The sequence below is a fragment of the Ranitomeya imitator genome, chromosome 5 (genome assembly GCF_032444005.1).
Source record: "Ranitomeya imitator isolate aRanImi1 chromosome 5, aRanImi1.pri, whole genome shotgun sequence".
NCBI lineage: Eukaryota > Metazoa > Chordata > Amphibia > Anura > Dendrobatidae > Ranitomeya > Ranitomeya imitator.
The window spans coordinates 710,494,463-710,507,693 of NC_091286.1; the positions used below are offsets into that span (position 1 = coordinate 710,494,463).

General features: G+C 43.4%; 1 protein-coding gene across 1 annotated transcript in view; it reads right to left on the minus strand.

The window, feature by feature from the left end:
* Nucleotides 1-3,855: 3,855 nt before the first annotated feature.
* Nucleotides 3,856-13,231, minus strand: part of LOC138638922 (zinc finger protein 665-like) — a 40,403-nt gene continuing 31,027 nt past the window's right edge. The window contains exons 5-8 of the mRNA XM_069728673.1: nt 13,030-13,221; nt 12,766-12,930; nt 7,137-7,260; nt 3,856-6,667 (exon numbers count right to left, since the gene is read on the minus strand). Coding sequence (XP_069584774.1) covers nt 5,022-6,667; nt 7,137-7,260; nt 12,766-12,930; nt 13,030-13,221 — 2,127 coding nt within the window. The 3' untranslated portion in view covers nt 3,856-5,021. The remainder of the gene's footprint in view (nt 6,668-7,136; nt 7,261-12,765; nt 12,931-13,029; nt 13,222-13,231) is intronic.

The window sequence follows — 13,231 nt, forward strand, 5'->3', positions numbered from 1 at the left end:
AGTGGGGGAAATCCAGGCCCTATGTACTAGGGACCCTTACCTTCAGATTAGAGAAGATAGTCTAATTCTTAGATTGGATCCCTCCTTTATTCCAAAAGTGGGATCAGTAAAAAACAAAAATCAGGAGATCGTGTTACCATCCTTCTGTAATAATCCGGCTAATGAGAAAGAAAGAGTCCTTCACTCCCTCGATGTCAGGCAGACGGTTCTAGACTACCTAGCAGCCACCAACTCGTGGCGTATCGACCCGAATTTGTTTATTTTGTTTGGAGGGAAGAATAAGGGGAAGAAGGCTTCTAAAGCCTCTATTGCTCGTTGGATCACTTCGGTGATCTCTGAGGCTTATAAATCTGAAGGGCTTCCTTCTCCAAGGGGTCTTCACGCACATTCGACTCGAGGGATAGCTACTTCTTGGGCTGAGAGCAGGTGCATCTCTTGAGCAGATCTGTAAAGCAGCCACTTGGGCTAGTGCTAATACATTTTGTAGACACTATAAACTTGATGTTCTGTCTGGTCAACATACGGCATTTGGGAGAAAGGTTCTCCAGGCGGTAATCCCACCCTAAGGAGGTGCTTTGGTACTCTCCAGGGTGCTGTCAGGAGGGACGTCCTGGAAAATAGGTATTAAGCTTACCGTTAATTATGTTTCCAGGAGTCCATACTGACAGCACTGGTAGTTCCCTCCCTGTAGTACTGATATCCTCTATGTAGACGCCTGACATAAGATGTATTATGTTCTGGTATAAAATGTATTGCATATTATATTTGACATATGAGTAAATATGTTTCTGACAAGTTAATGTATATATTGTTTCTATTAAAAGTCTTTTTTTGCATGTCCTTGAGGTGGTTCTTGTTACAACACTGAGGATTGGGGGTGGGACATGCCCTTTTGAACTCTCGTGTATTTCCTGTCCCAGCAAAGGGGGAGGAGGACGTCCTCCAGGGTGCTGTCAGTATGGACTCCTGGAAACATAATTAACGGTAAGCTTAATACCTATTTTCTTCTACCAAGAATCTGCAAAAACTGTAGTCTATGTCCTCATCATCTCCCGCCTCGACTACTGCAACTTCCTGCTTCTAACACTCTCGCACCCCTCCAATCTATCCTAAACTCTGCTGCCCGACTAATACACTTATACCCCTGCTATTACCCGGCCTCTCCCCATTGTCAGTCCCTATACTGGCTTCCCATTACCCATAGACTCCAGTTCAAAACAGTAACCATGACGTACAAAGCCATCCACAACCTGTGTCCTCTATACATGTGACCTCGTCTCCTAGTACTTACCTACATGCAACCTCCGATCCTCACAAGATCTCCTTTTCGACTCTCCTCTTATCTCCTCTTCCCACAATCGCACACAAGATTTCTCCCGCGCATCCCCCTACTGTTGAACCCTTTACCACAACATATCAGACTCTCACCTAACATGGAAACCTTCAAAAAGGAACCTGAAGACCGACCTTTTCTGACAAGCCTACAACCTGCAGTAATTACCAAACTGTTGCACAACCAGCTCTACCAATGCCTATAAATAATAATAATCTTTATTTTTATATAGCGCTAACATATTACGCAGCGCTTTACAGTTTGCACACATTATCATCGCTGTCCCCGTTGGGGCTCACAATCTAAATTCCCTATCCGTATGTCTTTGGAATGTGGGAGGAAACCGGAGAACCCGGAGGAAACCCACGCAAACACGGAGAGAACATACAAACTCTTTGGAGATGTTGTCCTTAGTGGGGCTTGAACTCCAGCGCTGCAAGGCTGCTGTGCTATCCACTGCGCCACCGTGCTGCCCCAAATGCCTACTGTATCCTCACCCATCCCTTGTAGATTTTGAGCCCTTGTGGGCAGGGTCCTCTCTCCTCTTGTACCGGTTGGTGACTTGTATTGTTTAAGATTACTGTACTTTTTTATTATGTATACCCCTCCTCACATGTAAAGCACCATGGAATAAATGGAGCTATAACATTTAATCTGTATCTTCTCCCTTTGTTTCATTCCATTGCTTCTCATGTTTCCATGTACAAATGAGACTAATGATGATCCCTCTACACTGTGACAGCACTTCCAATATTTGTAGACGGCTATTAAGTCTCCTCTATTTGGCAAGATAAAAATTCCTAGATTCTTTAACTGTTCCTCATAGGACATACTTTGCAGTCCGTTCACCATACGGTGCCCCACAGTATAATGGCCCCACAGGATAATGTGACCCACATATTGCTCAATATAATGGCCCCAAATACTAGTATACATTACAATGGCCTAATATAGTGCTCCAGTGTAATGGCCCCATATAGTACCATACAGTATAATGTGTGACATAGTGCATCCTGGTATATGGCCTCCATCTTGGTAACAGGCTGCGATCACCTCTCCCCACCGTCGCTGCAGATACTAACCTCACCTGGGACCTCCGCTTCCCAGCACTTCCTTTACCCAGCAGCTCCCATCATCGCACGCACTGAGCAGTGTGTGCAATGTCAGCGGTGAAATGGGGCCGCAGCATATACTGTGGGCTTCACAAAGATGGCCATGATCTACTCCCACATCTGTGACCTGGACAGACCAGGGGTACTGCCCAGGCCACTGCTGAAGGCAGGAAGAGCAGACTCCATACAATAGATGCACAGGGGGCGCAGTATTGGAGGTAAGAATTGTACTCAGACACTTACATCCCCCAAACATAAATGGCAGCTCCCAGTGGATGAAACAAAAACTATTAAAGTTGTACATTTAATCTTGTATAAAAAGAAATTGATCATATAATCAATAATTATTATCACAAAATTATAATTCGTGGCACGTTCCCTATAAATCCGTCTGAGTCACACAAGGAATAATGGGGAAATTCCACCCTTTAATCATAACTAATGCAGTATTCTATGGGGTGGGAATCCTTCATCTATTCTGTTACATATTCTACACATCAACAAGTCAAAACATGTTAGTGTAATTAAAATAACAAGCAAACCACAGTGGTTTCCTTGGAGAACAGCATCATTAAATAACACATGAAATCTCTTTTATACAGCATAACTGACCGGACTTGGCATACAATGCACCCGGACTCAGAAAGCATCACCAGGAAGGTGCAGATAAAAAGTAAGAAAAAAAATTACTCACCTTTCTGCTCGTAAGTGGCCGATTTATTTGTCTGTTTCTTGGAAACATCAATCGAAGTAGTTCGGATGGGAGTAGTTGTTGTCCAGTCCCTGTATAGCATGAAAAGTTTACTGTGGGTGCTACCAGCCCACTGGAATTGATGTCCAAGGCTGGATTAGAGGTGTTGTGATGAATGAGATCAGGGAATTAAGAGACAGCACACATCGGGTCTAGCAAATTATTCTGCTTTAACGGAATGCGAGCGGGGGTTAAATACACCCCTGATCAGAGAAGGCTTTATTCCAAAAAGCAAGCAACTGTTTCCTGGCTGGAATTTACACATTGATCTGTTTAGGTGTCTGGCTATGACGAGGTTTCTCAGGCACTTGCAATGTGTAGGGGGATCTGTGTAGAGATGTTACGTGATCGATTTAGAGCATAAAACGGAGACTGAGAAGACACAATGGAGCCCGATTTCCCACAATACATACACGTCTGCTCCAGACATCGGACAAGAATAATGGCCGCTACAATGGTTATGACTCACACCACTGGCTCATGTGGAGAATCTGATGTGTGTACCGGCACACCGGCTCTTCACGGTGCACAGGAACAGCACACGTACCTATAGAGCGCTCGTCTGAACGAGCCCTGGGGAAACTAATCACGGAGCCGGTAGGAGGACGGACACTCAGCTTATTACAAAGGAAGAAGACAGAATGCAGCAGACATGGAGAAAGTCTTCAAAGCTTTATTCCATAATGATTACAATATTGTTCTAATATCCATGATGGGGAGTGGGAAGGTTCACCCTGACGCGTTTCTGGCGGACCGCCCTTCGAGTGTATCAGGGAATCATGGTATATACGATTTAAAGCAACCAACCATCAATTATGAGAATCACAGAAAACCACGTGGACATAGAAATTATAAGAATGTAACAATATGCAATTAATACAGCGCTATATGGAACACGGGACAAGCTCATAATTAGAGAACAATATCAATACTACACGTCAGTAATTACACATAGTATCGTTTCTATAAGTCATTCCTATGGGTCGCTTCGTGTCCAACCTAATCACGGACGCCTTCCTCAGTAACAGTTTTTCCACCAGTCTCCTCCTCTATCTGGACGATTAACTCAATTCCAAAGAATGTGAGACTTTGAATGTTCCCATTATGTGTCTCCAGAAAATGTCTGGTTACCGAATGTGTCCTGTTGTTACTGGTAAAGTTTGTAGATGCTCCAATATTCTTTTTTCAGTTTTCAGCTCGTACATCCCACAAAGAATTGCATTGTACAGTATACAACATAATTGGTGTTACAATTAATAAGGGAATTCATAGTCCAGATGTCATTGATTGATTTTGTGTCTTCTGTGGAAATTGACACGTTACATTTAGTGCCTGCAGACTTGAGAAACCTTTGATGGAAAGCCAAGCTGTTCTAAACTGTTCCCGATACATACTGGGGGACGGCATATTACCAAGGGGACGGCCTCTATTAGAGACTCAATAAATCAAGAGGAGGTGAGAGCTGCGGCTGGCCGAACACTTCCTACTATTTACTTATGTCCGAAGGCGGGGACAGTGAAGCCGGTGCTGATTGAGCGCAGAGCTCATGTGATGTAACAACTTCACCTGAGCCCAGGACCGAGAGCGCAGACACCGCTGAAATGTCACTGACATGGGAGGTAGGTATAAATGTTATTTTAATGGGGGTAGCAAACATTCAGATTGAGATGGTGTTGTCCTGCTAGTGGAAAACTCCTTTAATTGTCTACACATAACAATTGTAACTATCAAAAAAAACTAACAAATTATATATATATATATATATATATATATATATACTCTGTGTAAAACTAGAAAAAATGTTGTAAATATTCGTAACAATGATTCATATTAAACAGCTCCCTCCCTGCATGCGACTTCTCTGATGACTATGAAGTTTGTCTTCTCTAATAAAGCATTTTCCACATTCGGAGCATGAGTACGGCTTCTCTACTGTGTAACTTCTCTGGTGTTTAACCTGAAAGGATTCGTTTAAAGAAACATTGTCCACACTCTGAACATGAATTTTCTTATGTCTGAGAAGACTTGATTCATATATAAAAGAGATCCCACATTCGTTACATGTATATGGATTTTCTCCAGTGTGATCTCTTTGATGAGACCTTAGCAGGGCTTCAGAATTAAAGCATTTTCCACATTCTGAGCATGAGTACGGCTTCTCTACTGTGTAACTTCTCTGGTGTTTAACCTGAAAAGATTTGTTTGAAGAAACAGTCTCCACACTCTGAGCATGAATTTTCTTATGTCTGAGAAGACTTGATTCATATATAAAACAGATCCCACATTCGCTACATGTAACTGGATTCTCTCCAGTGTGATCGTTTTGATGAGAACTTAGCAGAGCTTCAGTATTAAAACATTTTCCACATTCTGAGCATGAATACGGCTTTTCTTCTGTGTGAGTTTTCACATGAGTAATAAGACTTGATCTATGCATAAAGAATTTTCCACATTCAGAACATGAATACGGCTTCTTTCCTGTGTGACCTCTCTCATGTACAATAAGACTTGATTTATATTTAAAACCTTTCTGACATACAGAACATGAATAAGGCCTCTCTCCTGTATGAATTCTCTCATGTACAGTAAGACTTGATTTTGCTGCAAAACATTTACCACATTCTGAACATGAATACGGCTTCTCTCCTGTATGAGTTATCTTATGAGCTAAAACATTTGATTTTGTATTATACCATTTCCCACATTCCGAACATGAATACAGCTTCTCTCCTGTGTGAACACTTTTATGCTTATTAAGAGCCGATTTCCTTCGAAAACATTTCCCACATTCTGAACAAGCATACGGCTTTACTCCTGTGTGAATTTTCTCATGTATATTAAGATGTGTTTTATGTGCAAAATGTTTCTGGCATACTGAACATGAAAACGGCTTCTCTACTGTGTGAATTCTCTTATGTTTAGTAAGAAGATTTTTGCCTGAAAAACATTTCCCACATTCTGAACATAAATATGGCTTCTCTCCTGTGTGAATTCGTTCATGGTTAACAAGATCTGATTTACAATTATAACCTTTTCCACATTCTGAACATGAAAACGGCTTCACTCCTGTGTGAATTCTCTCATGATTAATAAGAATAACTTTGAGTGAAAAACATTTTCCACATTCTGAACATGAGTACGGCTTCTCTCCTGTGTGAATTCTCTCATGTCTAACAAAATCGGATTTACTTAAAAAACATTTTCCACATTCTGAACATGAAAACTGCCTTTTTCCTTTGTGAATTCTCTCATGATTAACAAGGGTAGATTTTTGTGAAAAACATTTACCACATTCTGAACATGAATACGGCTTCTCTCTCATATGACTTCTCCTATATTTAACAAGATGTTCTTGATGTACATTAAGGGTAATGTGGTTTTCTCCTGAGGACTGACACATGATATCTTCATCTTTAACATTAAATTCTAGAGATAACAAAACTTTTCCTCCAGGACGATCACTTGCATTTTCTGTTAGAAATAAAAACAGATTTCATGATTTTTTATAATTCCAACTTTAAATGTAAAGGTCCATCCATATTCCACCTCTGATCCAGGTTGAAGGCTCTAGAAGAAATGCTATGGAATCCATTGCACATTAGGGGCAAATACCCCAATTATCAGGGGGAAGAGAAGATGCGGAATACGGGATCCTCCAATGGTTGTTGCTTCCCCAGTAACTGTGTCTGAGATGTTCTCATCAGTCACGAGAGGTAGCACAAAAGAGAGCGCTGGACTTCCAGACCACATCCCAAAGTAAACCTGCTTTGCTTCTATGATCATCAGTGTACACTCAGACACTGGCAAATTTATGTTCCAACCAAATAATAATTATACTAACGGGCAATTGTAAACACATATATGCATGGCCTGGGACAGTAGTGAGGCTGTATTATATCTGCCAGTGGTGACCACAGAAATAACTGAAGTCTCCTCTTACCTGGTGATACAAGAGGCCGATGCTCCTCCACCACAACGTCCTTATACTGCTCCCAGTGTCCTTCTATATAATCCCACTCCTCCATGGAGAAATAGAGAGTGACGTCCTGACACCTGAGAGGAACCTGAAAACCAATGAGACCGACATTACCCAGAATCCTCCCGTGTATACTGTATAATCTCCCAGCAGTCTCCTCTCCGCTAATCACCCAGAATCCTCCAGTGTACAGTCATGGCCAAAAGTATTGACACCCCTGCAATTCTGTCGGATAATACTCAGTTTCTTCCTGAAAATGATTGCAAACACAAATTATTTGGTATTATTATCTTCATTTAATGTGTCTTAAATGAAGAAACACAAAAAGAATTGTCCTAAAGCCAAATTGGATATAATTCCACACCAAACATAAAAAAGGGGGTGGACAAAAGTATTGGCACTGTTGGAAAAATCATGTGATGCTTCGGTAATTAGTGTAATTAACAGCACCTGTAACTTACCTGTGGCACCTAACAGGTGTTGGCAATAACTAAATCACACTTGCAGCCAGTTGACATGGATTAAAGTGGACTCAACCTCTGTCCTGTGTCCTTGTGTGAACCACATTGAGCATGGAGAAAAGAAAGAAGACCAAAGAACTGTCTGAGGACTTGAGAAACCAAATTGTGAGGAAGCATGAGCAATTTCAAGGCTACAAGTCCATCTCCAAAGACCTGAATGTTCCTGTATCTACCGTGCACAGTGTCATCAAGAAGTGTAAAGCCCATGGCACTGTGGCTAACCTCCCTAGATGTGGACGGAAAAGAAAAATTGACAAGAGATTTTAACGCAAGATTGTGCGGATGTTGGATAAAGAACCTCGACTAACATCCAAACAAGTTCAAGCTGCCCTGCAGTCCGAGGGTACAACAGTGTCAACCCGTACTATCCATCGGCGTCTGAATGAAAAGGGACTGTATGGTAGGAGACCCAGGAAGACCCCACTTCTTACCCCGAGACATAAAAAAGCCAGGCTGGAGTTTGCCAAAACTTACCTGAAAAAGCCTAAAACGTTTTGGAAGAATGTTCTCTGGTCAGATGAGACAAAAGTAGAGCTTTTTGGGCAAAGGCATCAACATAGCGTTTACAGGAGAAAAAAAGAGGCATTCAAAGAAAAGAACACAGTCCCTACAGTCAAACATGGTGGAGGTTCCCTGATGTTATGGGGTTGCTTTGCTGCCTCTGGCACTGGACTGCTTGACCGTGTGCATGGCATTATGAAGTCTGAAGACTACCTACAAATTTTGCAGCATAATGTAGGGCCCAGTGTGAGAAAGCTGGGTCTCCTTCAGAGGTCATGGGTCTTCCAGCAGGACAATGACCCAAAACACACTTCAAAAAGCACTAGAAAATGGTTTGAGAGAAAGCACTGGAGACTTCTAAGGTGGCCAGCAATGAGACCAGAAAAAACCTAAACAAAAATGCCCTCTCGGCCAACAGGGAGCGTACCTCTAGGCCTGAACATATGAACCTAAAAAAACCAACACCAGACCCAAACGTAGAGCCTAAATCCACAGAATAATAAAGGGACAGGTCATAGACCTAAGGTCTGTGCTAGAAAGTAGAGGTACTCAAAAAAATAAATTGCTAATATAAATTTATTAAAGTATCAAATATACAACAGGTAATAATGGAGAATAACATATTAAAGACAAAAACAGGTATAGGAGAGGAGCAGCTAAAAGGTGGCATGTGAAAGATGGCAAACACACACTACAAAAGACAGCATGCAAGAAATAGAGCAACCTACTCTGACTGCAGACCCATGGATGAAAAAAGGCTAATCAAGGGTAATGCTGCAAGGTGTGCACAAGATCTCAGAAGTGAGCATACCCCTATAATAGACCCCTGAGTGTGATAATCAACAGGGGATGTGTATCAGGATATAAGCAACATAATTATCAATAATAATAATTTTTATTTATATAGCGCCAACATATTCCGCAGCGCTTTACAAATTATAGACGGGAATTGTACAGACAATAGACATTACAGCATAACAGAAATATAGTTCAATACAGATACCAGGAGGAGTGAGGGCCCTGCTTGCAAGCTTACAAACTATGAGGAAAAGGGGAGACACGAGAGGTGGATGGTAACAATTGCTTTAGTTATTCGGACCGGCCATAGTGTAAGGCTCGGGTGTTCATGTAAAGCTGCATGAACCAGTTATCTGCCTAAGTATGTAGCAGTACAGACACAGAAGGCTAATACTGCATAAAGTGTATGAGAACATGATGCGAGGAACCTTTTTTTTTTTTTTTTTTTTAAATAGGCCACACAGGGATCGTTAGGTTAATGCATTGAGGCGGTAGGCCAGTCTGAACAAATGCGTTTTTAGGGCACGCTTAAAACTGTGGGGATTGGGGATTAATCGTATTAACCTAGGTAGTGAATTCCAAAGAATCGGCGCAGCACGTGTAAAGTCTTGGAGACGGGAGTGGGAGGTTCTGATTATTGAGGATGCTAACCTGAGGTCATTAGCGGAGCGGAGGGCACGGGTAGGGTGGTAGACTGATACCAGGGAGGAGATGTAGGGTGGTGCTGAGCCATGGAGTGCTTTGTGGATGAGGGTAGTAGTTTTGTACTGGATTCTGGAGTGGATGGGTAGCCAGTGTAATGACTGGCACAGGGTAGAGGCATCGGTGTAACGGTTGGTGAGGAATATGATCCTGGCTGCAGCATTCAGGACAGATTGGAGCGGGGAGAGTTTTGCAAGAGGGAGACCGATTAGTAGAGAGTTACAATAGTCCAGACGAGAATGAATAAGTGAAACAGTCAGAGTTTTTGCAGAGTCGAAAGTAAGAAAAGGGCGAATTCTAGAAATGTTTTTGAGATGCAGGTAGGAAGAGCGAGCCAATGATCGGATGTAGGGGGTGAATGAAAGGTCAGAATCAAGGATGACCCCAAGGCAGCGGGCATGTTGCTTTGGAGTAATGGTGGAACCGCACACGGAGATGGCAATGTCAGGCAAAGGTAGGTTAGTAGAGGGAGAGAACACGAGGAGTTCAGTTTTTGACAGGTTTAGTTTCAGATAGAGGGAGGACATGATGTTAGAGACAGCGGTAAGACAATCACTGGTGTTTTCTAAAAAGGTCGGTGTGATATCAGGAGAAGAAGTGTATAATTGGGTGTCATCAGCATAGAGATGGTACTGGAAACCAAATCTACTGATTGTTTGTCCAATAGGGGCAGTATACAACGAGAAGAGGAGGGGGCCTAGGACTGATCCTTGAGGAACCCCAACAGTAAGGGGAAGGTGAGAGGAGGAGGAACCAGCAAAACATACAGTGAAGGATCGGTCAGAGAGATAGGAGGAGAACCAGAAGAGAACGGTGTCCTTGAGGCCGATGGAGCGGAGCATAGTGAGGAGGAGCTGATGATCCACAGTATCGAATGCTGCAGAGAGATCCAAGAGAATTAGCATGGAGTAGTGACCATTAGATTTAGCTGTTAGTAGGTCATTAGAGACTTTAGTGAGGGCAGTTTCAGTAGAGTGTAAAGAGCTGAAGCCAGATTGAATAGGGTCAAGAAGAGAGTTATCTGAGAGATAGCGGGTAAGACGGGAGTGGACCAGGCGTTCGAGGAGTTTAGAGATGAAGGGAAGATTAGAGACAGGTCTATAATTTGCGGCACAGTTTTGATCGAGGGATGGTTTTTTAAGTAATGGATGTATGATGGCATGCTTAAATGATGAGGGAAAAATACCGGAAGTGAGGGAAAGGTTGAATATTTTTGTTAGGTGAGAGGTGACAGCCGGGGAAAGGGACTGGAGGAGATGTGACGGAATGGGGTCACTGGTGCAAGTGGTCGGGTGAGAAGATACAAGGAGCCTGCTTACTTCTTCTTCTGTAACTGCTTCAAAGTCAGAGAGTGAACAAGATGCAGTGGGGGAGGGAGGACAGTGCATGGTATGAAGAGATTGGGAGATGATTTCCTGTCGAATGTGGTCAATTTTTTCTTTGAAGTAATTGGCCAGATCGTCAGCACGGAGATCCGTGGTTGGGGCCTGCACTCTTGGGTTGAGTAGGGACTGGAACGTGTCAAAGAGACGTTTAGGGTTATTGGACAGGGAGGTGATGAGGGTGTTGAAGTAGGTTTGTTTGGAGAGGTGAAGGGCAGAATTGTATGTCTTTAGCATGAACTTATAATGGATGAAATCTTCGGGTAGATTAGATTTTCTCCACAGACGTTCTGCGCACCTGGAGCACCGCTGCAGGAAACGTGTTTGCAGCGTGTGCCACGGTTGTTGCCGTCTGTGCCGAGTTGTTTTATGTATAGGAGGAGCAGCTTCATCCAGAGCACTTTGCAGGGTTTCATTGTAATGCAATCAATACAGTGGATACACTGAAAATGAAGGGCTATTACCTTGAGACATGGTAGCAGTGAATGGCAGGGTGCTGCAGGCAGAGAGGAGAACCTGAATCCCATAGAACACCTGTGGAGAGATCTAAAAATGGCAGTTTGGAGAAGGCGCCCTCCAAATATCAGGGATCTGGAGCAGTTTGCCAAAGAAGAATGGTCTAAAATTCCAGCAGAGCATTGTAAGAAACTCATTGATTGTTACCGGAAGCGGTTGGTCGCAGTTATTTTGGCTAAAGGTTGTGCAACCAAGTATTAGGCTGAGGGTGCCAATACTTTTGTCTGGCCCATTTTTGGAGTTTTGTATGAAATGATCAATGTTTTGCTTTTTGCTTCATTCTCTTTTGTTTTTTCATTTAAGACAAATTAAATGAAGATAATAATACCAAAGAATTTGTGATTGCAATTATTTTCAGGAAGAAAATGAGTATTATCTGACAGAATTGCAGGGGTGTCAATACTTTTGGCCATGACTGTATACTGTATATTCTCCCAACAGTCACCTCTCCGCTCATCACCCAGAATCCTCCAGTGTATACTGTATAATCTCCCAGCAGTCTCCTCTCCTGTCATCACCCAGAATCCTCCAGTGTATATTCTCCCAGCAGTCACCTCTCTGCTCATCACCCAGAATCCTCCAGTGTAATCTCCCAGCAGTCACCTCTCCGCTCATCACCCAGAATTCCAGTGTAATCTCCTAGCAGTGTCCTCTCTGCTCATCACCCAGAATCCCCCAGCGTAATCTCCCAGCAGTCACCTCTCTGCTCATCACCCAGAATCCCCCAGTGTAATCTCCCAGCAGTCCTCTCCTCACCCAGAATTTCCATGTAATCTCCCAGCAGTCTCCTCTCATCACCCACCAGAATCCTCCAGTGTATATTCTCCCAGCAGTCACCTCTCCGCTCATCACCCAGAATTCCCCCGTGTAATCTCCCAGCAGTCTCCTCTCCTAGACTCCTCCAGTGTATACTGTATAATCTCCCAGCAGTCTCCTCTTATCACCCAGAATCCTCCAGTGTAATCTCCCAGCAGTCACCTCTCATCACCCAGAATCCTCCAGTGTAATCTCCCAGCAGTCTCCTCTCCGCTCATCACCCAGAATCCCCCAGTATAATTTCCCAGCAGTCTCCTCTTCTCACCCAGAATTCTCCAGTGTATACTGTATAATCTCCCAGCAGTCTCCTCTCCGCTCATCACCCAGAATCCCCCAGTGTAATCTCCCAGCAGTCACCTCTCCGGTCAGCAGCTCAGTGATCTTGTTGGCCAGTTCTAGGACCTTCTTCTCCGGTGTCGGGGAGTGCAGGGGTTCTGTGTTGGGGTTCTGGATCTTGCTCCGTCCTCCGGACATACCGGGGGTCACACGGTCACCGGACGTCTTCTTCACCACCGTCTGCTCCTGTGTACAGTGACAGACGCCGATCACCACAGATTCTATCCATCTTTTCAGTCCTGTTATATTAATAGAGATCAGAGTGATCTCATGGGAGACTCTCACCTTTCCCTTTAACAAGTCGATTATCTCCAGGGCGAGGAGTAATATTCTTGCAGTCATGTTGCTTTTGTCCTGGTCGCTCCTCGTTGGGTCATTTTTCATCCTGACGTCCTGGTACTGATCCTTCTGTCCTTCCATGTACTCCCACTCCTCCATGGAGAAATAGACAGCGGCATCCTGACACCTGACAGGAACCTGACAAACA